General features: G+C 40.7%; 1 protein-coding gene across 1 annotated transcript in view; it reads right to left on the reverse strand.

The window, feature by feature from the left end:
• The window catches only part of etv1 (ETS variant transcription factor 1), a 62,539-nt gene that overhangs the window by 15,493 nt on the left and 20,369 nt on the right, over positions 1–26,677 (reverse strand). Inside the window, 3 exon segments of the mRNA XM_028442147.1 lie at positions 6,336–6,583; positions 6,758–6,910; positions 13,584–13,713. Of these exon segments, the coding sequence (XP_028297948.1) occupies positions 6,336–6,583; positions 6,758–6,910; positions 13,584–13,713 (531 nt within the window).

Genomic DNA, 26,677 nt, shown 5'->3' on the forward strand with positions numbered 1-26,677 from the left:
GTAGTACGTTAGTTTGAGTAGTACGTTAGTGTGAGTAGTATGTTAGTTTGAGTAGTACGTTAGTTTGAGTAGTACGTTACTGTGAGTAGTACGTTAGTTTGAGTAGTATGTTAGTTTGAGTAGTACGTTAGTGTGAGTAGTACGTTTGTTTAAATAGCATGTTAGTTTGAGTAGTACGTTAGTGTGAGTAGTACGTTAGTTTGAGTAGTACGTTAGTGTGAGTAGTACGATAGTGTGAGTAGTACGTTAGTGTGAGTAGTACGTTAGTGTGAGTAGTACGTTAGTGTGAGTAGTACGTTAGTTTGAGTAGTACGTTAGTTTGAGTAGTACGTTACTGTGAGTAGTACGTTAGTGTGAGTAGTACGTTAGTTGAGTAGTACGTTAGTGTGAGTAGTACGTTAGTGTGAGTAGTACGTTAGTGTGAGTAGTACGTTAGTTTGAGTAGTACGTTAGTGTGAGTAGTCTGTTAGTTTGAGTATTACGTTAGTTTGAGTAGTACGTTACTGTGAGTAGTACGTTAGTTTGAGTAGTATGTTAGTTTGAGTAGTACGTTAGTGTGAGTAGTACGTTTGTTTAAATAGCATGTTAGTTTGAGTAGTACGTTAGTGTGAGTAGTACGTTTCTGTGAGTAGTACGTTAGTTTGAGTAGTACGTTAGTTTGAGTAGTACGTTAGTGTGAGTATACGTTAGTGTGCGTACTACTTAGTGTGGAGTAGTACGTTAGTTTGAATAGCAAGTTAGTGTGAGTAGTACGTTAGTTTGAATAGCACGTTAGTTGAGTAGTATGTTTAGTTTGAGTAGTATGTTAGTTTGAGTAGTACGTTAGTGTGAGTAGTACGTTAGTGTGAGTATTACGTTAGAGTGAGTAGTACAATAGTGTGAGTAGTACATTAGTGTGCGTAGTACGTTAGTTTGAATAGCACGTTAGTGTGAGTAGTACGTTAGTTTGAATAGCATGTTAGTTTGAGTAGTATGTTAGTTTGAGTAGTACGTTAGTGTGAGTAGTACTTCAGTTTGAGTAGTACGTTAGTGTGAGTAGTGCGTTAGTTTAAATAGCATGTTAGTTTGAGTAGTACGTTAGTGTGAGTAGTACGTTTCTGTGAGTAGTACGTTAGTTTGAGTAGTACGTTAGTTTGAGTAGTACGTTAGTTTGAGTAGTACGTTAGTGTGAGTAGTACGTTAGTTTGAGTAGTAATTAGTGTGAGTAGTACGTTAGTGTGAGTAGTACGTTAGTGTGAGTAGTACGATAGTTTGAGTAGTACGTAGTGTGAGTAGTCTGTTAGTTTGAGTAGTACGTTAGTTTGAGTAGTACGTTACTGTGAGTAGTACGTTAGTTTGAGTAGTACGTTAGTGTGAGTAGTACGTTTGTTTAAATAGCATGTTAGTTTGAGTAGTACGTTAGTGTGAGTAGTACGTTTCTGTGAGTAGTACGTTAGTTTGAGTAGTATGTTAGTTTGAGTAGTACGTTAGTGTGGAGTACGTTAGTGTGCGTAGTACGTTAGTGTGAGTAGTACGTTAGTTTGAAAATAGCACGTTAGTGTGAGTACGTTAGTTTGAATAGCACGTTAGTTTGAGTAGTACGTTAGTGTGGCGTAGTACGTTAGTTTGAATAGCACTTAGTGTGAGTTAACGTTAGTTTGACTAGCATGTTAGTTTGAGTAGTATGTTAGTGTGAGTAGTACGTTTGTGAGTAGTACGTTAGTTTGAGTAGTATGTTAGTTTGAGTATATGTTAGTTTGAGTAGTACGTTAGTGTGCGTAGTTACGTTAGTTTGAATAGCACGTTAGTGTGAGTAGTACGTTAGTTTGAATAGCATGTTAGTTTGAGTCGTATGTTAGTTTGAGTAGTACGTTAGTGTGAGTAGTACTTTAGTTGAGTAGTACGTTAGTGTGCGTAGTACGGTTAGTTTGAATAGCACGTTAGTGTGAGTAGTACGTTAGTTTGAATAGCATGTTAGTTTGGTAGTAGTATGTTAGTGTGAGTAGTACGTTTCTGTGAGTAGTACGTAGTTTGAGTAGTATGTAGTTTGAGTAGTACGTTAGTGTGAGTAGTACGTTAGTGGTGCGTAGTACGTTAGTGGTGAGTAGTACGTTAGTTTGAATAGCACGTTAGTGTGAGTAGTACGTTAGTTTGAATAGCACGTTAGTTTGAGTAGTATGTTAGTTTGGAGTAAGTATGTGTAGTTTGAGTAGTACGTTAGTGTGAGTAGTACGTTTCGTGTGAGTATTACGTTAGTGAGTGAGTAGTACAATAGTGTGAATAGCACGTTAGTGTGAGTCGTACGTTAGTTTGAATAGCCATGTTAGTTTGAGTAGTATGTTAGTTTGAGTAGTACGTTCGTGTGAGTAGTGCGTTAGTTGAGTTGTACGTTAGTGTGAGTAGTCGTTAGTTTGAGTTAGTACGTTAGTGTGAGTAGTAATGTTAGTTTGAGTAGTACGTATGTTGATAGTAGTATTAGTGTGAGTAGTACGTTAGTGAGTAGTACGTTACTGTGAGTAGTACGTTAGTTTGAGTAGTAGTTAGTTTGAGTAGTACGTTATGTGAGTAGTACGTTAGTTTGAGTAGCATGTTAGGATGAGTAGTACGTTAGGATGAGTAGCACGTTAGTGTGAGTAGTACGTTTGTTTGAATAGCACGTTAGTTTGAGTAGTATGTTAGTGTGAGTAGTATGTTAGTTTGAGTTGTGCGTTAGGATGAGTAGTACGTTATTGTGAGTAGTACGTTAGTGTGAGTAGTACGTTAGTGTGAGTAGTACGTTAGTTTGAAAAGCACGTTAGTGTGAGTAGAACGTTAATTTGAATAGCACGTTAGTTTGAGTAGTATGTTAGTTTGAGTAGTATGTTATGTGAGTAGTACGTTAGTGTGAGTAGTACGTTAGTGTGAATAGCACGTTAGTGTGAGTAGGTACGTTAGTTTGAATAGCACGTTAGTGTGAGTAGTACGTAGTGTGAGTTAGTACGTTAGTGTGGAGTAGTACGCTAGTTTTATTAGCACGTTAGGATGAGTAGCACGTTAGTGGTGAGTAGTGCGTTAGGATGAGTAGTACGTTAGTATAAGTAGTACGTTAGTTTGAGTTGTACGTTAGTGTGAGTAGTACGCGTGTGAGAGTAGTGCGTTACTTGTGAGTAGTACGTTAGTATGAGTAGTACGTTAGAATGAGTAGTACGTTAGTGTAAGAAGTATGTTAGTATGAATAGTATGTTTAGTATGAGTAGTACGTTAGTATGAGTTGTACGTTAGTGTGAGTAGTACGTTTGTGAGAGTAGTGCTTTACTGTGAGTAGTACGTTAGTATGAGTAGTACGTTAGAATGAGTAGTACGTTGTGTACGAAGTATGTTAGTGTGAGTAGTACGCTAGTTTTATTAGCACGTTAGGATGAGTAGCACGTTAGTGTGAGTAGTACGTTAGTTTGAAAAGCACGTTAGTTTGAGTAGTGCGTTAGGATGAGTGGTACGTTAGTATAAGTAGTACGTTAGTGTGAGTAGTACGCGTGTGAGAGTAGTGCGTTACTGTGAGTAGTACGTTAGTATGAGTAGTACGTTAGAATGAGTAGTATGTTAGTGTGAGTAGTACGTTAGTGTGGAGTAGTACGTCAGTTGAATAGCACGTTTACTGTGAGTAGTACGTTAGTGTGAGTAGTATGCTAGTTTTAAGAGCACGTTAGGATGAGTAGTACATTAGTATGAGTAGTACGTTAGTATGAGTAGTACGTTAGTGTGAGTAGTACGTTAGTTTTAATAGCACGTTAGTTTGAGTAGTGCGTTAGGATGAGTAGTACGTTAGTATAAGTAGTACGTTAGTTTGAGTTGTACGTTAGTGTGAGTAGTACGCGTGTGAGAGTAGTGCGTTACTGTGAGTAGTACGTTAGTATGAGTAGTACGTTAGAATGAGTAGTACGTTAGTGTAAGAAGTATGTTAGTGTGAATAGTATGTTAGTATGAGTAGTACGTTAGTATGAGTTGTACGTTAGTGTGAGTAGTACGTGTGTGAGAGTAGTGCGTTACTGTGAGTAGTACGTTAGTATGAGTAGTACGTTAGAATGAGTAGTGCGTTAGTGTAAGAAGTATGTTAGTGTGAGTAGTACGTTAGTTTAATAGCACGTTAATTTGAGTAGTGCGTTAGGATGAGTAGGATGTTAGTGTGAGTAGTATGTTTGTTTGAATAGCACGTTAGTGTGAGTAGTATGTTAGTGTGAGTAGTACGTTAGTGTGAGTAGTATGCTAGTTTTAAGAGCACGTTAGGATGAGTAGTGCATTAGTATGAGTAGTACGTTAGTGTGAGTAGTACGTTAGTGTGAGTAGTACGTTAGTATGAGTAGTACGTTAGTGTGAGTAGTACGTTAGTTTTAATAGCACGTTAGTGTGAGTAGTACGTTAGTTTGAGTTGTTGCGTTTAGGATGAGTTGTACGTTAGTGTGAGTAGTACGTTAGTTTGTAGTAGTACTTAGTGTGATAGTACGTTAGTTTGAATAACACGTTAGTTTGAGTAGTATGTTAGTTTGAGTAGTATGTTAGTTTGAGTAGTACGTTAGTGTGAGTAGTACGTTAGTGTGAGTAGTACGTTAGTTTGAATAGCACGTTAGGATGAGTAGTGCGTTAGGATGAGTAGTACGTTAGTGTGAGTAGTACGTTAGTTTGAATAGCATGTTAGTGTGAGTAGTACGTTAGTGTGAGTATGACGTTAGATTGAATAGCACATTAGGATGAGCAGTATGTTAGTGTGAGTAGTACGTTAGTGTGAGTAGTACGTTAGTTTGAATAGCACGTTAGGATGAGTAGTGCGTTAGGATGAGTAGCACGTTAGTGTGAGTAGTACGTTAGTTTGAATAGCACGTCAGTGTGAGTAGTACGTTAGTGTGAGTAGTACATTAGTGTGAGTAGTACGCTAGTCTTAATAGCACGTTAGTTTGAATAGCACGTCAGGATGAGTAGTACGTTATTTGAGTCGTACGTTAGTGTGAGTAGTACGTTAGTGTGAGAAGTATGTTAGTGTGAGTAGCACGTTAGGATGAGTAGCACGTTAGGATGAGTAGTACGTTAGTGTGAGTAGTACGTTAGTTTGAGTAGTACGTTAGTGTGAGTAGTACGTTAGTTTGAGTAGTACGTTAGTTTGAGTAGTACGTTAGTGTGAGTAGTACGTTAGTTTGAGTAGTACGTTAGGATGAGTAGTACGTTAGTATGAGTAGTACGTTAGTTTGAGTAGTACGTTAGTATGAGTAGTACGTTAGTGTGAGAAGTATGTTAGTGTGAGTAGCACGTTAGGATGAGTAGTACGTTAGTGTGAGTAGTACGTTAGTGTGAGAAGTATGTTAGTGTGAGTAGCACGTTAGGATGAGTAGCACGTTAGGATGAGTAGTACGTTAGTATGAGTAGTACGTAAGTGTGAGTAGTACGTTAGTTTGAGTAGTACGTTAGTTTGAGTAGTACGTTAGTGTGAGTAGTACGTTAGTGTGAGTAGTACGTTAGTTTGAGTAGTACGTTAGGATGAGTAGTACGTTAGTATGAGTAGTACGTTAGTTTGAGTAGTACGTTAGTTTGAGTAGTGCGTTAGGATGAGTAGTACGTTAGTGTGAGTAGTACTTTAGTGTGAGTAGTACATTAGTTTGAGTCGTACGTTAGTGTGAGTAGTACGTTCGTATGAGTAGTAAGTTAGTGTGAGTAGTACGTTAGTGTGAGTAGTACCTTAGTGTGAGTAGTACGTTAGTGTGAGTAGTACGTTAGTGTGAGTAGTACGTTAGTGTGAGTAGTACGTTAGTGTGAGTAGTACCTTAGTGTGAGTAGTACCTTAGTGTGAGTTAGTGTTGTGTTCAAGACCACACTATCGAGACCAAGACTTGCCTGAGACCAGAATGCACAGAGACCAGACTTTCGGGAGCCGAGACAGAGTCAAGACCAATAAACATTTTTTTTTTTCAATTTAAAAAAAATATATAAATAAAGACAATTATTGGTTTACTGTATTCTGGTTTATATTGGTTTATACTGGCTTGTCCTGGTATGTACTGGTTTATACTGTTTTATACTATGGTTTGTACTTGTTTATACTATGGTTCATACTGGTTTGTACTGGTTTTTACTGGTTTATACTGGTTTATATTGGTTTATACTATGGTTTATACTGGTATGTACTGGTTTATACTGGTTTATATTGGTTTATATTGGTTTATACTATGGTTTATACTGGTTTTATACTGGTTTATATTGGTTTATACTGGTGTTACTCAGTAAATCTTACATTAGTGAATGATGGTTGATATTGTACATGGTGTTTTTTGATGCTTCATGCTGATAAACAGCAGCGCTCACAGAGTTACTATTGGTCAGTAACTACTGACCTGAGTCATAGGTGTAGTCTCGTGGCTCCTGTTTGATCATCATGGCAGAGGGATAGGCGTGAGGAAGCGGCGCTCCCATCATGGCCGGGTGTTCAAACAGCGGGTCAGGGAATTCCTGTTTGAAGCTGTGAGGAGGGAACGGGATGCTAGGTTCAGACATTTGTCTATGGTAGAGAGGACGTCCATCACGCACTAAGGAGGGGGGCGATGGGAACGAGTGGAGGGGCTCAGACAGCTGACGACGAAACCTGAGGAGGGAGTTATAGACGTTTAAACAACAGATCTGTTCATGTTCTTTATTATAGATGTAAAAACAATAGATCTGTTTACGTCCTTAGTTACAGACCCATAAAGAATAGATCTGTTGCTGTCTTTTATCATAGACGTATATAGAATAGATCTGTTCCTGGAGGCGGGGCTACCTGTGGTCCATGGCATAGGTGGTGTCAGGCATGTGGGTAAAGACTCTCTCTGCTTTGGGGGAGCCATGGTGGAGGGGGGACACGGGGGTGCTGCAGGGGGGCGTCACTGGGCTGGAGGGCTTCATTCCTGTGGGCTGCTTCTGCTCATAGGCACTGAGGAAGAGGGGGGGGGCACACATTCACAGGGTCACCATTATCCTCATAACACCAGGGCCTTCCTGGGTTAGAGTTAGTGCTAGCATGTTAACGTGTTAATGCGTTAGCATGTTAGTGTGTTAGCCAATTAGCATGTTAATGTGTTAATGCGTTAGCATGTTAGTATGTTAGTGTGTTAGTGTGTTAGCATGTTAGCTCATTAATGTGTTAGCATGTTAGTGTGTCAGTGTGTTAGCATGTTAAAATGTTAATCTGTTAGCATGTTAGGGTTTTACTGTATTAGCGTGTTGGCATGTTAGCATATTAGTGTGTTAGCATGTTAACATGTTAATGTGTTAGCATGTTCATGTGTTAGTGTGCTTGCATGTTAATGTGTTTGCATGTTAGTGTGTTAGCAAGTTAACATGTTATTGTGTTAGCATGTTAGTGTGTTAGTATGTTAGCGTTTTAGCATGTTTATGTGATAGCATGCTAATATGTTAATGTGTTAGCATGTTAGTGTGTTAGCGTGTTTGTGTATTAGTGTGTTAGCATGTTAGTGTGTTAGCGTGTTTGTGTATTAGTGTGTTAGCATGTTAGTGTGTTAAGTTGTTAGTGTTAGCATGTTAGCCTGTCGTTGTGTTAGTGTATTAGTGTGTTAGCGTGTTAGTGTGTTAGCGTGTTAGTGTGTTACCATGTTAGCGTGTTCGTATGTTAGTGTTATTGTATTAGTATGTTAGCATATTATTGTGTTAGCATGTTAGTGTGTAGTATGTTAGCGTTTTAGCATTTTTAACGTGTTAGCATGCTAATGTGTTAATGTGTTAGCATGTTTATGTGATAGCATGCTAATATGTTAATGTGTTAGCATGTTAGTGTGTTAGCGTGTTTGTGTATTAGTGTGTTAGCATGTTAGTGTGTTAAGTTGTTAGTGTTAGCATGTTAGCCTGTCGTTGTGTTAGTGTATTAGTGTGTTAGCGTGTTAGTGTGTTAGCGTGTTAGTGTGTTACCATGTTAGCGTGTTAGTATGTTAGTGTTATTGTATTAGTATGTTAGCATATTATTGTGTTAGCATGTTAGCGTGATAGTGTGTTACCATGTTTACGTGTTAATGTGTTAGCAATGTTAGCGTGTTAGCGGTAGGGTTCGGCATTGTTTGGATTTTAACGATTCTGATTCTCAATTTTGATTCCTGTTCTAAACGATTCTGATTCTTTGAGTTGTGCAGGTCAACAGGTCACAGATTTCATAGGATAATGTTTTCATATGAAAAAGCCTTTACACAGTTCATTTTTATTAATTCACAACATAACTAGGATATTCAATTGCAAAGGTTTCCAACTGTAACTGTAAAAGTGAAACTTTCTGAAATAAAACTACAAACAAGTTGTCATCAGTGTAAAAAACATAGATCTACAGGTAGATGTGAAACTAAATAAAACAAACCCTGGAACAGTCATGTGACTAATCAATCAATGGTTCTTATTGAGAAAGATTAAGTTAATTTTAGTCGTTCTGCACTTACTGGACTTGATGACGCGCTGGTGATGACATAATCTAAGATGGCGGCGGCCCAGACTCTAGTCTAGACTATTTAATAAAAGCTTTAAAAGACATGAATATAATGAAAAGAGTGGATGGACAGAGGAATAAACATGCAGACTTTTACACAGACTTATTAAACACACACAGACCTCAGTAAACATGGTAAACAGAACAGGTTTCACCAGAGGCAGAGTAAATGTGTCCCCGTACTGTACAGACTGTAATATCACCAGTTTATCATTTTACCAGTTGTTAGAGCTTCTGTCTTTACCAGGGAGATCATATTTATTACTGGTGTTGTTTTACTGGGATTTATTTACTGGTGATTAGTTCATATCTCCTTCAGCTCCGTGGTCCAAACTGAAACTGTAGCCACACACACACACACACACACACACCAGTCAAGTTCTGAACGCATCTTATATCTTACACAAACCCCGTGTAAACAAACAGAGCAAGCCATGGAAACAAACTAGTGCGGGCATTTAGGAATCGAAAAAAAATAATCGAAATGCAAACATCTTCGTAACGGTTCTGGAACTGGACGTTAGGAAACAGTTCTTGGTGCCCAACCCTAGTTAGTGTGTTATTGGAATTTTTTTGTGTATTTTTCTTTGAATTTGTGTGTTTTTGGAGTCATTTTTGTGTGCATTTTTGTTATTTGTAAATTTTCTATGATTTATGTTTACTTTGTCATTTTGTGTATTGTTCTGTGATTTTGTGTATTTACTTTGGGAGCCAGACAACAATGTGGGCCTCGGGCTGTCAGTGGTGCATGTCACAAAGGCTTTGTGTGTTTTTGTTGTCATCTAGTGTACAGGTGATGGTCATATAATTAGAATATCATGAAAAAGTTGATTTATTTCAGTAATTCCATTAAAAAAGTGAAACTTATATAATGTCTACATTCATTTCACACAGACACATATTTCAAGTGTTTATTTCTTAATGTTAATAATTATAACTGACAACTCGTGAAAACCCCAAATTTAGTATCTTAGAAAATTAGAATATTATGGAGAGGTTTAATATTGAAGACACCTGGTGTTCTACAAAGGCCTTTAGATGTTCTCCAGTCTAGTTCTGTAGGTCTACACAATCATGGAGAAAACTGCTGACCTGACAGTTTTCCAAAAGACGTTCATTGACACCTTGAACAAGGAGGACCAGACACAAAGGTCATGGCTAAAGAGGCTGGATGTTCACAGAGTCCAAACACATTATAGAGAGGTGAAGGGAAGGAAAAGATGTGGTAGAAAAAAGTCTACAAACAATAGTGATAGCCACGCCCCCTGGAGAGGATTGTGAAACTAAACCCATTCAAACATGTGGAGGAGATTCACAAAGAGTGACTGTAGCTGGAGTCAGAGCTTCAAGAACCACCACGTACAGACGTATGTAAGACATGGTTTCAGCTGTAGCATTCCTGGTGTCAAAACACTGAACTAGAGACAGCGTCAGAAGCGTCTCGTCTGGGCTAAAGACAAAAAGCACTGGACTGCTGCTGAGTGGTCCAAAGTGATGTTCTCTGATCAAAGGACATTTAGCATGTTCTTTGGAGATCAAGGTCCCAGAGTCTGGAGGAAGAGAGGAGAGGAACAGAATCCACGTTGCTTGAGGTGGAGTGTAAAGTTTCCACAGTCAGTGGTGGTTTGGGGTGCCATGTCATGTGCTGGTGTTGGTCCACTGTGTTTCCTTAGGTCCAAGGTCAACGTAGACGTCTACCAGGAAGTTTTAGAGCACTTCATGCTTCATGCTGCTGACCAACTTTATGGAGATACACATTTCATTTTCCAACAGGACCTAACACCTGCACACAGTGCTAAAGCTACCAGTACCTGGTTTAAGGACCATGGTATCCCTGTTCTTGATTGGTCATCAAACTGGCCTGACCTTCACCCCATAGAACATCTATGAGGTATTGTGAAGAGGAAGATGTGAGACACCAGACCCAACAATGCAGAAGAGCTGAAGGTCACTGACGGTGCAAACCCGTCCCTAAGCGTACGTTACGGCAAAGCATAGTAAGAGGCAGGCAGCAGTCTCTCTCTCTAACCACATCCACACATACACACACTCCATAGTTACTTACCTGTTCATTCGCTCCGTTTTCCGCTCGGTTTCTCCATCCATCACAGTAGTCTTGGGTGCACTCAAGGCCACCGTGAAAATCATCCATAGCCATAGTTTAGTAGTCCATAAAGTTTAGACAACGTACGATCTCCCATTTCACCATCCATCTATTCAAACCAAGCACCGCGCACACTTCCGGGTTTTATCCGAGACATCGGCGTCTGACGTCATCGGTGACGTCAGCGCAAATAGCAGTTTTTGTGACAAAACTAATTTAATTAATGTCATGTTGGCAGATATAACGGGGTTGAATTAATAATAAATGGCCCGATTTTTACATAGATGTTAGGGTGGAAATGAATGGGTTTTTAGGTAGAAAACCCTGATTATGGGTTTTAATGGACAAGGGGGAGGAGCCAAGGGCTATAGAAGGGAGCCAGTCTCTGCTCTCCCTGTCAGTGTATGTCCTGTCTGGGTGCAATGAAGGTAAGCCAGAAGGCCTCTGTTATTTTGTTGCATGTGCAGTTGTATCTATTGTAAATATTTATTCTCTTTTTCTGTTTATTTGTCTAGTGCTCCTCTTCATCCTGGAGTTTTTTTGTTTGTTATTGTTGTTCACTTAATGGAATAAAAGCACTAAAAATGTATATCCTGGCTATGCCATCATTTATTTAATCAGAACCACGTCACAGTCACTATCAGAACAACCTGGGCTCTCATAACACCTGAGCAGTACCACAGACTGATCCACTCCATGCCACGCCCATTGCTGCAGGAATTCAGACAAAACCAACTAAGTATTGAGTACATGATCATACTTTTTTTAAAAAAAAAAAAAAAAAAAAAAAAAAAAAAAAAAAAAAAAAAAAAAAAAAAAAAAAAAAGGGGAGTGGTGGCCTAGTGGTTAAGGGGAGTGGTGGCCTAGTGGTTAAGGACGCTGGGCTTGTAATCGGAGGGTTGCCGGTTCAAGCCTCACCGGGGCCATCACTGTGGGATGTTGAGCAAGTCCCTTAACCCCGAACTGCTCCCCAGGCGCCGCAAAATGGCTGCCGACTGCTCCTCAGGGATGGGTTAAGTGCAGAAGACAAATTCCAATAATGTACTAACATTACATGGCCAATTAAAGGCGAAAGCCCGATTTAATCTTAATAATCTTTTCATCTTCATACTTTTCATCTTCATACTTTTCATCTTCATACTTTTCAGTTGGACAACATTTCTACAAATATTTGTTTTGTATCAGTCTGAGTAATATTCTAATTTTCTGAGATACTGAATTTGGGATTTTCATTAGTTGTCAGTTATAATCATCAACATTATAATAAATAAACATTTGAAATATATCTGTCTGTGTGTAATGAATGAATATAATATACAAGTTTCACTTTTTGAATGAAATTACTGAAATAAATCAACTTTTTCATGATATTCTAATTACATGACCTGGTATTCTTGTTTAGCTATCGTGTGCTTTTGCATCATGTTACTCTTGTAATGTATTTTTGTTGTTGTACGTGTTTATTAGTCATTGTGTGGATTTCCTTTTTGTTGTTTTTTAAGCTTGTTTTGATATGGACACACGAATCAGAGGAAGCGTTTGGTTTGACCGACCTCTGAGGTGAAGGTCGTATGGAAACAAAGCGTGTGGTTAAATTTGCAAACCTCAAACAGAAACAAATAGAAACAGATTCAAATGAAGCTGTGGTTACACACAGGAAGTGTCCGTCCTTCATCAGACGCTCAATAAAGCACCTTTAGAGCCTAAAGGTGTAGATTAGAACATATAAAAGTAAAGTAAATAAAGTCTGATCATCAACACACGGTTTGTCACATTGTGTCATGAAGTCATTTAACGCCACAGGAAAGGAAGCAAAGATCAGCAATTTCACTTTGATTATTACACAAACAAGGTTCATAATTTACAGGTTATTTATGTTCCTGTGTTTAAATGTAAAAACCATCATTAGAGACGTTCACAGATGTATTAAAGGTTGTTTATGAGGCCAAAGAAAAGAGAGAAAGATTAAAATGAATACATTAAAATAAAAAAACATTTATAAAAACCAACAAAAAGGTTCTAAAAAAGTTTCTCAAATTAATATAAAGAGAAATAATTTAATGTATTATTTTGATGCAACCATGATGCTAACGTGCCGCTAACATGATGCTAACCTGAGGCTAACGTAATGCTAACATGATGCTAACCTGAGGCTAAGGTAATGCTAACATGACACTAACCTGAGGCTAACGTAATGCTAAAATGGTGCTAACCTGAGGCTAATGTGATGCCAACATGATTCATGGCTGGCTGGCTAGTTAGTTAGTTAGTTAGTTAGTTAGTTAGTTAGTTAGTTAGTTACTTAGTTAGTTAGTTAGTTAGTTAGTTAGTTAGTTAGTTACTTAGTTAGTGTGAGTGAGTGAGTGAGTGAGTGAGTGAGTGAGTGAGTGAGTGAGTGAGTGAGTTAGGAACCGCGTATGCTTACATATGCGGTTCCTAGGCCCAGGGGCTTGTTGTGTTAGCTTTTTGTTAGCATCTCTAATGCTAACGGGTCAGTTTGTCCCATGTCCTAAATCAGCTGTAAAATACACTAATAAATATTATTAATCATCAAATTAGTTTTTTATCTATTGATTACCTTGTTAGGCTTCCTAATCAATAAATATATTGGTATTAATATTTACAATGTGGGCATCTGAGCCTTTTTTCTCTCACTATACCTATAGATTTATATATTATTTATTAAATAGTAAGATGATCTTGAAGAGAAGTTAAAGGTAAACTTGATATTAACATGTTTTATTAATTATTAACTATGCATGTGTCAGACATAGAACTGACATGGTTCCCAGATTTGCATTAGAATAAATTGTAATTGACCGTTTTTATAGTCAATTATTTGAATGTAATTACAATTCAATTTCAAACAGCAACCTGTTTTTCCAATCACGGTTATAATGATAATCACCCCATAATTGTAATTAATTACCAATTGACCCAAACCCAAAAAACTTTATGAAACCAACACATGCGTGTGTGTGCGTGTGCGTGTGTGTGTGTGTGTGTGTGTCTCACCTAAGGCTGTACACACACTTCTCTCCATGCTGCAGTTTGAATTGGCGCTCGTGGATACAGGTGGAGGTCAGCTCTGAACACGGACTGCTCAGCTCACGTTTGATCTTCAGATGGAAACCGTGGAACACCACTGGGAAAACAGGAAGCAGGAAACCAGTGAGAAAGCCACCGTACATAGGAAGTAGGAAACTAGTTAAAAACCCATCGTACACCTGTAACAGAATCAATTATGTATGCATGTAAAATATTTAGTTATAATTACACAAAATGTGTCATCTTAAGTTTATTTTATTTTATTAGTTCATACCTGACAAGTTGGGCCTCCAAGTCAGTATGTGGAACCTTTGAACTGTGACTGTGTGCCTTAAATAAGTGATTATTGCATTTTTTTCTTTACTAATATTGCACGTATACTGCTCTATATACCTTTTTGTGGTGTTATATTTTTTTTTAGTTTTGAAAAGATGGATGAACATTTGTATAATGTCACATTTGGGGGGGGTAGGGGCTGACAGGTTGCTGGTAGAGATTGGATGATGTCCCCCAGTGTTCCCAAATACACAGCTGATCAGACAGTTATACCACTGCCAGTTCCACGCCAATTAGCCGGTCAGACCCCAAGCCCACACAAGTCATATCTGTTGATGATTTCAGAGACATGATCGCAGATTTGGATAAACAGATTGGAGAAAACATTGCTGCCAGCCTTAACACTATGCACCAGCCTTGTACAGTACAGCCTCAGTCTCCCACTACAGATCAGTCATCCAGCGATGCTGGAGCATCACAGTTGAAGGTTGTTGTGCAGTCGGATACCAAACATCCACCTTACTTCAGGGGTGACCATGCTGACATGTTCTCTGTCCATGAATGGGAGGACATGATGAGTTGTTACCTGAATAGGGTGAAATGTGACACTGATGCTGAAATGTTTGACCTGATAATGTCAAGATTAACAGGCAAAGCTCGGGATGTGGTGAAGGTGTCCGCTCCGCAGCCGCCCTGAACTGAGTGCAGCCGACCTGCCCACAGCTGTGTTCAACAAACTGAAAGGTAACTTCAGTCAGCTGTCATTCTCTAACTTGCCTATGAAGGACTTCTATAGCACCATTCCTCATGCTGGTGAGAGTGCTTTAGACTATTGAACTATCATTTTAACAAGTCCATCGATGCTGCAGATGAGTGTCTCCGGAGGCGAGGTAAATCTGTGGTGGACCCCAATGCTGAGGTGGTGTTGATGTTCATCAATCATTGTCCTGATCCCAGACTTGCCATGGGATTCCAACTAAAGGCACCTGAGCAGTGGACTGCAGCTGAGGTTCATTAGCGTCTGGATGCTCACATGAGAAACATGGGATGAAAAGCAGCCCACTCCCAACACATGGGTTTATCAGCCTATGGTCAGAGCCCTCTTTTTCTTTTTTCTTTTTAATCTTGTCAGCACATGCTGTCAAAGGTTGACACTACAAGAAGTGCAATCATTATGAGACAGCAATGCATGTTTTGTTATTGCAATAAAATAAATTGATTTATTTTATTGCTTAATTGTGACTATCACCAGCCCTCCCTAAGGAAGGGTAAGAAATATTTTATTATAGGAAGGATATAAAAAGGGAGAGCAGTGTTACACCTAGGTGGAGAGGGAGGGAGAGGGGAAAGGGAGCAGGGAGGAGAGACTCAAGGTAGGAAATAAAAAGGGTGGGGAAAAATAGATTATTTTCCAGTGACGGTGAGATGTGAAGTTGTAGAACATATTGTGCTTATAATGTTGTGTAATCAAGCCAGTATAGTGACAAGTGTGAAGCTTAGCTATAAAGTTGGTGGCTGTGGACAGGGGGAAGGAGTGAGTGGTAGTACCTAAAGCAGGTACAGTACTTGGGATAAACGTGTCTAAAATTAAGCCCAGTATGAATTCTATCCCACATTCCAAGGCGTGCCAGTGCATCGTAGACCAGCATCTGTGCAAAAACCGCTACCGCAAACCCAGGAACTGCCCCGGGCCCGCAGATGCAGCCAGGCCAGCAGAAAGAATGGGAGCCAGGGAGCCCCATGCCCGAGAGGCAGCCACCGCCCCCCACACACACATCCGAGTAAGCCCCATGCAGCCGAGCACCCAACGCATCCCACCACCGACCCCAACCCCAAGGCCCCCCGCCAGCATCCCCCCCACCCTCCCACCCCCAAGCACCCAACGCCCCAAGGGGAGGCCCCAGAGAGCCCCCCACCTGAGACCCCAGCAGAGGAGCCAAGGTCCACGACCAGCAGACGGCCAGAGACGCGCCGAATGGGCAACACTGAGACCAGTGACAATGCGTTGCAATGCTAAAGTGGCAGATGTGCTTCCTTGTGTGGCGGTGGAGGACCGCCCACTCTTCCAGGGAGTGAGTAGACCACAAACTGAAAGTTTCCCAACTCAGATGCCACTTCTACCTCATTTCAACGGCTTAAGGACTGTGGATTGGCAGACATCAACCTTGAAGGCTGTGAAGTGTCTGATGAATGGAAACAGCGGTAAGCTGAACTTGTGTTAACTTACCAAGATATCTTCTCCAAATACAAGCTGGACTGTTGGGAGGCGAATGAGTTTGTCCAAAGGAATCCACCTAACCGATGATCGCCCCTTCAGGCTGCCCTATTGCCGTGTCCCACCAGCACACTATCACAAACTGAAAGAAGTGCTGTCTGAGATGGAGTTGAAAGGTATCATCAGTAAGTCAGTCAGCAAATATGCTCTGGAAGAAATCAGGAGAATTGAGGATCTTTCACTGGCTTAATACCAAGTACACCAAGGATGCCCACCCGTTACCTCTTCAAGCCGACTGTCTTGCTGCCCTTGGTGGTAACGTTTTTTTTCAGCACCATGGATCTCACAGCAAGGTTCTACAGCATCCCCCTCCATGAGTCCAACAGGCGGTACATGGCCTTCACGACACCCTTGGGCCTGTACGAGTACAACAGAGTTCCCCAGGGCCTTTGCAACAGTCCTGCATCATTCCTGCGGATGCTTATTAGTGTTTTCGGTGACTTGAACTTCTCCAGCCTCCTCTGTTATCTGGATGACCTACTCATCTTTACTCTGTCTGAGGAGGAAGTCCTGAAACGGCTGGGGGCCGTCTTCTCGTGTCTCAGAGCCAACAACCTGAAGCTGGTGCAGAAGAAGTGCTACTTCCTGCCAAAGTCTGTGAGGTTTCTTGGTCATGTGGTGGAGGGTAGAGGTGTTTCGGTCGAGGAGGAGAAAGTGAAGACCATCTCAGCTTTCATGAAGGAAGACCTCATGAATGATGATGGGTATACGGAGGACAAAATATTTCCTTGGGATAGTGCTCTATTGTCAGCATTTCATTCCCGGCTGTTCTTTCATAGCAAAGCCACTCTACAACTTGATTGCAGGACAGAAAAGGAGGACTAAAGGTTCCTTTAGTCGGAGACTAAACTGATTTCTCAGGATTGGAATCCCACCTGAAAAGCACACTCCCCAACAGTGTGGTGTTGGCACACTCAGACTTTGATAAGCCCTTCATTCTCTCCACTGATTATTCGCTTGATGGTCTGGGTGCTGTACTGTCTCAAGTGCCTGCCGGTGAGGTGAAGGCAAGACCCATCGCCTTTGAAAGCAAAACGCTCAGCCGCAGTCAAACAACTATTCTGCCCACAGGCTGGAATTCTTGACTCTGAAGTGGGTGGTTTGTGATAAATTTAGCCACTGGCTAAAGGCTCACCATTTCACTGTCTGGTTCAACCCTCTCACATACATCTTGACCAAACCAAAAATTGATGCGCGTAAGCAGCGGTGGGTCTCTGAGCTGGTCCCATATTCCTTTGAGCTCAAACACATTGCTGGCAGGCTAAATGTGGTGGCAGATGCCCTCAGCAGAGACCCAGTTGTGGCAGCGGCTGCTGTGCAAACCTTACTCTGAGCTGCTGGACCAGTTATGCGACATCAGTGATGGATGTGTGCAGGATGTCTTCGAACTTATGTGGCAGCAACAGTTTCTGGGGGGTCCCTCTCACTCTGCTGCTATCAGAGACCTATTGTCTGAAGATGATGTCTCTTCTCTTCTCTCCTCCTTGGACGAGTGGGACTCAGCTACCGGGAAGCGTGCAGCCTCCATGGCTGACCACCTCACCGCCTTGGAACCTCCTGGCCAGGATGTGATGCCTACCTGTCTTTCGCTGATTTTCAGTTACACCAGCAGTGGGACCCAGTCATCTCAAGGGTTGCTCATTATGTTGACAGGAAACACAGACCTTGCAGATGTGAATGCTGCAATGAGAGCAAGACAATTCTGCGAGTCCTCAAGCAATGGGATAAATTAACACTTCTGAATGGAATCCTCTATCGGGTCACAAAGGATCCCTCAACCAAACAGAAGAGGTTTCAGTTTGTGGTGCCTGAGACTCTGAAGATAGATGCATTGTCAGGTGTTCACGACCACGCTGGTCATCAAAGTCAGCCCCGTATACTTTCTCTGGTCTGCCAGCATTTCTTCTGGGATAACATGGAGAAGGATGTGTGTGATGATGTGAAGCACTGTCATAGATGTATTCTCAGCAAGACTTCCGAGCCGTTCGCAAGAGCCCCACTGGAGAGCATTAAAACCTCTACCCCTCTTGAGCTTGTGTGTATTGACTTTTGGTCAGCTGAGAACAATCCCAACATGTCTGTGGATGTTCTTGTGATCACTGATCACACTAGGGGTGGCCAAAAAGCTGTGGGACAACTTCTTCTGCATGTACGGCTTCCCTCAGCGCCTCCATTCAGACCAGGGAGCAAGCTTTGAGAATGAGCTGATTGCTGAGCTCTTGAAGTTGTCAGGAGTTGACAAGTCCCACACCTCACCTTACCATCCTATGGGGAATAGTGACGCAGAGAGGTTCAACCGCACCTTGGGCAACATGTTGAGATCTCTACCCCTTCGCTCCAAACAGAAGTGGCCGCAAATGATCAAAACCATGACCTTTGTATACAATTGCACTGTTCATGAGACCACCAGCTTTGTGCCCTTCTCTGACCTCCTCTTCAAGAACGTGCTCCGTGATGTGACTGTGTGTGACTATGATGCCTATGTAAAGTCACTTTTGGAAGGCCTGCACAGTGCTATGGCACTGGCTCAGAAGAACTGCACAGCTGAGCAGAGACATCAGTGTGACCAGTACAACAAACAAGTCAAAGGTCAGCCCCTGTCTCTTGGTGATCAGGTGCTTCTGGCAAATAAAGGCGTCAAGGGGAAATGTAAGCTCTCTGACAAATGGCAGCTTGTTGTACATACTGTGGTGGCCTCCAAACCTGCTCTACATATCTACCGGATCAGAGATCCAGAGGGAAACGAACGTGTTGTTCACTGTAACCTGCTGCTTCAGGTCAACTTCCTTCGGCTGGAGGAAGCCTTGCAACCACTGCCCACCACTCCGCCTCAAACAACTGATGCAGATGGCCAAATCATCATGGTTTGGCAGAGTCATTAAACCAGTGTGCCGCTTGATTGAGTTAATGGCACAACTTGGGCCCAATCTAGGGGTTCAGCCAGGTGACCATCCTGTTCTTCATGTTCTTCTTGTTCTCTTATCCTTTTAATAGGAGGCTGACATTGCTGTTTCATGTCATTTGGTTGTTTTCCTATTGGCCTGTATGTACTGTATATGTGGATTGTGTTACTACCTAGATCTTTGTATAATTCTAGGGGGTGAGGGTAACAGGGTCAACTATGTATGCAAGTCAAATATTTTGTTATAATTACACAAAATCTGTCATCTTAAGTTTATTTTATTTTATTAGTTCATACCTGACAAATTGGGCCTCCAAATCAGTATGTGGAACCTTAATTTATGTGTGTATACCCATATTAAATTTTTAATGAAGCACTCTTCCCTTTTGTTAACGATCTCCGTGTGAGAGGTAAGCAGCTTTGCTCTCTGGAAAAAAAATCTCTTTATTACTTATGTTTCCAAATTAGCTGGCTGAATTAAACTTGTTCTAAAATGCTTCAGATGTATTGTAACACATGTTTGTGTCATTTGATTTGTGTAGGGGCATGTTTATGGAAAAGATTGAATGTGTGTTCCTGCTGCTGTCAGAATAAAACATCAATCAATCAATCAATCTTTATTTGTATAGCGCCAAATCATAACCAATGGTATCTCAAGGCACTTTACAGTAGAGCAGTCTTAAGGAAGGACTCTTCATTTTATGGATACACACATATGCATATATACGTATATACACATACATATGTATCTCACACCCAACATGAATTCATCATGGCGGCAAGGAAAACCTTCTGTTAAGCAGTAGGAACCTTGTGTGGATCCCATTCCTATGATGAACAGCCATCCACGTTATGCTGTGTTGGGTGTGTGCAGAGGAAAGGGTGGAGACAGAGTTGTTGAGACTCTGTAACTCCACACTGAGGATCCCACGGACCTGCAAGACAAAAGCCAGAAGGAGAACAGGAGCAAACACACAAGGGAAGAAGCAGACATAGAGGGAGTGGTAGAGAGAGGAATGGGACCCTCTCCGCTCCCTCTCTAACCTAAATGACCTCTCTCTTAACGCCCTCTCCAACCTCTCTCCAACCGAGCATGCCAGACCCCCCCCCCCCCCCGGCAGTCTATGCCTATTGCATCTTAATTATGAGCTATGAGCTGGTTCCTAACTAAAAGCTTTACCAAAGAGGAATGTTTTGAGCCTAACCTTAAAGGTAGAGAGGGTGTCTGCCCCCCGAACCGTGGTTGGTAGATGGTTCCAGAGAAGTGGGGCCTGATAACTGAAAGCTCTTCCTCCTATACGACTTTTAGAGACAAATGGAACAACGAGTAGTCCAGCATTTTGAGAGCGTAGTGTTCTGGGGGGATTGTATGGCACTACAAGCTCCTTGAGATACGCTGGTGCCTGTCCATTTAGACACAACGCAGGAAGCAGGAAACCAGTTTAAAACCAACTGTACACAAGAAGCAGGAAAACAGTTAGAAACCCATAAACAGGAAGCAGGAAACTAGTTAAAAACCAATTATACACAGGAAGTAGGAAACCAATTAAAAACCCATCGAACACAGGATGCAAGAAACCAATTAGAAACCCATTAACAGGAAGCAGGAAACCAGTTAGAAACCCATCATATGCAGGAAGCAGGAAACCAGTTAGAAACCCATCATACACAGGAATGAGGAAACCAGTTAAAAACCAACTGTACACAGAAAGCAGGAAACCAATTAAAAACCAACTGTACACAGGAAGCAGGAAACCAGTTAGAAATCCACAAACAGGAAGTAGAAAACCAGTTAAAATCCAATTGTACAAAGTAAGTAGGAAAATAGTTAAAACCCATCATACACAGGACTGGGACACTAACACTGCTGGTCAGGAGCTCACAAACGGACTCACATCGTCTTCCTTCCTTCCTTCATTCATTCATTCATTCATTCATTCATTCATTCATTCATCATCTCTTCTTCCTCCTGAGTCTAAACGTGACATTCGTGATAGTGAGTGAATCAAAGTCTCTCTGTTGGTGAAGCTTTGAGGGACAGACAAGGGCCACATGGTGCCATCCAACTAAAACTATGCAGCCCCCAAAGTTAACCCACAAAATGACTACAAAAATCTACACAAAATGACTCAAACAAACAATTGAGCATTGCATTAGTTCAGGCTGGTCTACCAAGTTAGTAGCTGTTAACAGCTGACATCATCCTTCTTCCAGCTGATCATGTTCCAGGTTTCCCACTGGTTAGAGTTAGTCTGCTGTGACGGCAACATGCCTACTTCGACACGCTTTGTCTGCAAACACCTCGTATCTTTCCCACCCCAGCTCCTCCTCTTCTGTCTAATTAAACAGTGCATGTCTTCTGTTGGCATCCAATGTCTGTGCTTCTGTTCCAGGAGGTCCTGTTGACCGCTCCCTCTGCTTATGCCTATCCATGTAGCTCATGGAAAAGAGAAGCGGAGCTCCCTTCGCTTCGGCCTTCCCACACAGCTGCTAGAATGGCAGAGAGGTCCCAGAACAGAGCCTTACCGCCAAATCTAAACTGTATGCTAAATAACACAGCTTGACTAATGGGATCCTGACTGAAATAAATGAATACACCGAATTGATTTTTTTAAAAATCATACAAAACAAAAACACACAAAATGCAAAACGACTCTGAAATAAAGACAAATAATAGAACATTTACGTAATAACAAAAATGACTCAAAAACCAAAAAAAGACAACAAAAAATGAAAAAAAGAATTACAAAATAACTCCAAAAACACACAAAATAAAAGAAAAATGCACAAAATAACAATGAAATATACAAAGTGATTCCAAAGTAAAAATAAATAGTAGAAGATTTACCAACCTTGCGTGAAAACCCCAATGATCAGGTGTTGATAACATGTTAGACCTTAAAATATTCCTGGTTCTGAAGCTCCACCCATTGAGGTCAAATAAACACTGGCAAATAAATGAATGTTTCTGAGCTGAAAATCACCATCCTCACACCTGAGGTGAAGAAAAACAAGGATGTTCTTTTCTGTAGTGTGAAAACTGGATTTAAAGGAGTTCATTTAGGCACTCAGTGGAAGAGAATAACGGAGGAAGTGAACAACGTTTTTGTGTTAGAACACACTAAGGCTGCAATCTGAATTAAATGATCAATAATTAACTTAACCAATGCATAATGATGGTTTAAATGGAATGTTACTCATCCACAGCCTAAACGCGTTAATCGCTGCTTTCTGATGGAGACACTTCATAACATTTTGGTCAAGAAAAAGTATATGAGTCAGGCTCTCTCTTCCCCCCCAGTGTGCGCTGCACAGCGATCAAACCGATCATATCAGGGCAGAGATCCTATGACATAGTTATATGTCGTTTATTGGCCTCAGTTGTCCTCATGTTGGAAGCAATAGGCAAGGCAAATTTGATGGTAAAGCGCATTTCATACTCAAGGCAACTCAATGTGCTTTACATGATAAAACATTCAATTGTTTAAAATCAATAAGAACATTTAAAATCATCAACAAACACATGACATCATCAACATGACCATAAATCTCTCTCAATCATATGCAGTAGAGAAAAAAAGTTCCTTTAGCTTTGATTTAAAAATGTTCACATGTGATGCTGACTTCAGCTCTGCTGCAGTTTGTTCCACTTCTTTGCAGCATAACAACTAAACACAGCATCACCATGGTTACTGTGAGCTCTGGGCTCCACTATCTGACCTGTGTCCATAGATCTGAGAGACCTGCTGGGTTCATACCTGACTAACATGTCACTGATGTATTCTGGACCAAACCCATTCACACATTTATAACCAGCAGCAGAACTTTACAGTCTCCTCTGAGGCTGACTGGGAGCCAGTGTAATGTGTTCTGACCTCTTTGTTCTGGTTCAGACCTGAGCTGCAGCGTTCTGAACCAGCTGTAGATGTTTGATGAAGACCATTACAATAGTCCAGTCTGCTGGAGATAAAAGCATGGACCAGTTTCTCCTGATCTTTCTGAGTCATTAAACCTTTCACTCTGGAGATGTTCTTTAGGTGGTAGAAGATGTTTTTGTGATAGATTTGATCTGATGCTGAATGTCAGATCTGAGTCAATCAGAACACCAAGGTTTTTGACTTGGTCTTTATCTTCTAAAGATCCAGACTCAGATACTTGCTGACAGCAGTCCTCTTTTCATTGTTACCAAAGACAATCACCTCCATCTTGTCATGGTTTAGTTGAAGGAAGTTTTCACTCATCCATCAGTTTATTTTTTCTAAGCAGTCACACAACACCTCAATGGGACCATAGTCATCTGGGTTCAGTGATAGATATAGTTGTGTGTCATCTGCGTAGCTCTGATAATCAACCTTACAGTTGTGTAAAATGTGTCCTAAAGGAAGCATATAAAGGCTAAACAGAAGAGGTCCAAGAACAGATCCCTGAGGAACCCCACAGGACATTGGTAATCTGTCAGATTCAAAGTTTACAATGTTTACAAAATAACTTTGATCCTCCAAGTAGAACTTAAACCATTACTTTAACATTTAGTCCAACCCATGTTTACAATCTGTGCAACAAAATTGTATGATCTACAGTGTCAAATGCAGACTTAGATCCAATAGAATGAGAACAGATACTTTTCCTGAATCAGTGTTCAACCTTATGTCATTGATCACTTTGATCAGATCAGTTTCTGTGATGTGATGAGAACCAAAACCTGACTGAAATTTATCAAATATTTTGTTGAATGTTAAGAATTGACTCAGTTGGTTGAAGACCATCTTCTCAATGATCTTGGCCATGAATGGAAGGTTCTGATTGGTCTATAGTTAGCCAGTATAGAGGCATCCAGTGTTCTCTTTTTAACAGAGGTTTCACAGCAGCTACTTTCAGGGATTTTGGTACGGTGCCTGATTGGAATGAGCAGTTAATTATCTGATACTAATCAGTGATAAATGACTTTAAAAACAGTTTTAAAGAAGTTTTGTGTTAAGGCAACACGTTGATGGATTCAGCTGCTGAACAGTTTCCTCTATTGTTTTTGGGTTCACTGTAATAAACTCTAACATTGTAGTTGACTCCTCCCTCAGTGGTTGAAGCTGTTCAAGCTTTTTGTGATTTTGCTGGTTTGTTCTGATGTTTAACCTTATTGATTGTATTTTTTCATTGAAATATACAGAAAATTCATTGCATTTTCCAGCTGACAGTAATTCAGGGGCTATCTGATCTGGGGGGGTTGTGAGCTTTTCAATTACAGAAAACAACGTGCGAGAGTTGTTGACATTTTTGGCAATAATTTCAGAAAAGTATTGCTGCCTTGCTTTGAACAAGCCATCATTGAATAAATAACACAATAAAACTAGGCAAGACCTGTATTCATAAGGTGCTCTATTCTCCTCTCTGGACTTAAGCGCTTTGTTACGCGCTTCTCTCCTACGCGTATTCTCTGGTCTAGGTTCTTGACACGCCCACCACACGTAATGTGTGAATGAAGGAGGGCTGAAGGAAAGGAGGTGGTGATGTCATTTTTTGGGCTGTCTAGAAATTACGGAACATGGAGTTTTCCCTACGCTTGTAAATGTCATTGAAATCTGTGAAAATGATAAAGTTAACTTTTAATTTGAAAAGCCTTCATTGATAAACAATGTAACAGGTTGATATGATCAGATTATAGATCAAATTATTGCAGTCACAGTTAAAATCTCACTCCTTGATCATCATCATCATCACTGTAAAGCGTGACAAAGTTAGATAATGTAGATATGATGTAATAACGCGTCCACAGAGCGTCCTGCCTTAATACAGAGGGATGTTTACAGTGAAACACAACTATTAACTTCCATAATACACAGTTTTAAATATAAATAGTTTAAAGTGACCTGAGCTGAGCCTCATTAAAATATGTGTGGGAACAGTTTGTGTTCCATCCTCATCTGCATATGACAGCATGTTTCACTCTGTAGTGGATCAAACTGTGACTTTACGTTGGACATAGTATGAAAATAGTTGAATCACTGTGACCAACGTGGACAGAAGTCTGTGTCTGTCACAGTTTTAATTAATCACACAGCAGCAGCTGAGTGATCACAGCTGCTGCTGCACGACGCACGAGTCTGTGTGGCTTCAAATGTAACTAAGTTCATATTTCAAGTGTAATATAATGTTTCACCTTATGGGGGCGCTGCACTTATTCCAGGGTTAGAAGAACACAAGAGGAAAAGGACTTACGCACACCGGAGAAGGCGCGTAAAGCCAGATTTGAATGGGAACACCCACATTTCAGGGAGGCTCCACCCACAGTGCGTAACTGGGATGAAGGCGTGCAGTGACTGACTTAAGTACAGGAGGAGAATAGGATACAGCCAGAAACAGCACCACTGTACGGCTTTTTGGACTTACACACATGCAATGATAGAGCCCATAGTGAATACGTAATTGGCAATTCGAAAAAATTGGCAATAATGACAATCTTTATGTGTTGACACGTTTGTTCTTTTTACTAATTAATTGAAAGTAATAATACAGAAGACTGACCTTGACCTTAAATATGACCTTGAGCAAAGTTCAAGGTCACACATTGAATGGAAATGTTGTTCAATGGTACCAGTCTGAACACTGTATCTTAATTTGTAGGCAAATTGTAGGTGAAAAAGTAATTTTTTTTTGTTTTTTATGTGACATCATGAAATTTGAACTTTTTACTGGTAGGTCATACAGCTTCACTCCAAATGAAATAAAATACTACTGACAATCACATCACAACTGATTAATGCCAGAGATTGCATGAATGTAGTCGAACGCACGTCGTATGCTCATATCTGAACAAACAAACAGTTAATAAATGAGGACCAAGATGACTACAAAAATAAGAGAAAAACGAACTAAATAAAAACAAAAAACACAGTTTCCTGTTAATGCTCTGATTGGTCATTATTCTAATGCTAACATGGATGTTGATCCTGTGACCCTTAGATCAGATACAGTCACACGTTTGTTGCCCCTCCCCCTGTGATAAAAGTTATCCATGTTTTATCTATTTTGTTAATATTTATTAATTTTCCCTGAGTGACTGATGTGCTGCTCACGCTGTGTTAGGATGACGATCCGTCGTCATTAACCTCAGCACGGCCAGTCACAATCAGCACTAATCTAATCTAATCTAATCTAATCTAATCTAACCCTCTGTTCCTCTTCACGTCCACCTCATTATTTATGCCTTTGGAACACTTTGAGACGTTTGAAATGAGCACAGAGACGACAGTTTCAAAACCTCACAGAAAATATTTTCAAATAAATAAAAATGATTTAAAACAGAACGAGCAAAGAACAACTAAAAATAAACACGCTCCAAAATAAAAATGATTCCAAGCCACACAAACAACAATTATTATACATCAATTGTATATAGCACTTTTGTGGGTACTCAAAGTTGCTTTACAATGAAGGGAGCAGTTTTGGGGTTTGATGCCTTGCTCAAGTGCACCTCGGCAGTGCTCAAGAAGTGCCCTGGTACCTCTCCAGCTACCAGAACAACTATTGTTTTTTGGTCTACACCAGGACTTGAGCCGGCGACCCTGCGGTTCCCAACCCATGTCCCTATGGACTGAGTCACTGCTGCCCAAA

This window comes from Gouania willdenowi, unplaced genomic scaffold, assembly GCF_900634775.1.
Source record: "Gouania willdenowi unplaced genomic scaffold, fGouWil2.1 scaffold_3_arrow_ctg1, whole genome shotgun sequence".
In the NCBI taxonomy this organism is placed as follows: Eukaryota; Metazoa; Chordata; class Actinopteri; order Blenniiformes; family Gobiesocidae; genus Gouania; species Gouania willdenowi.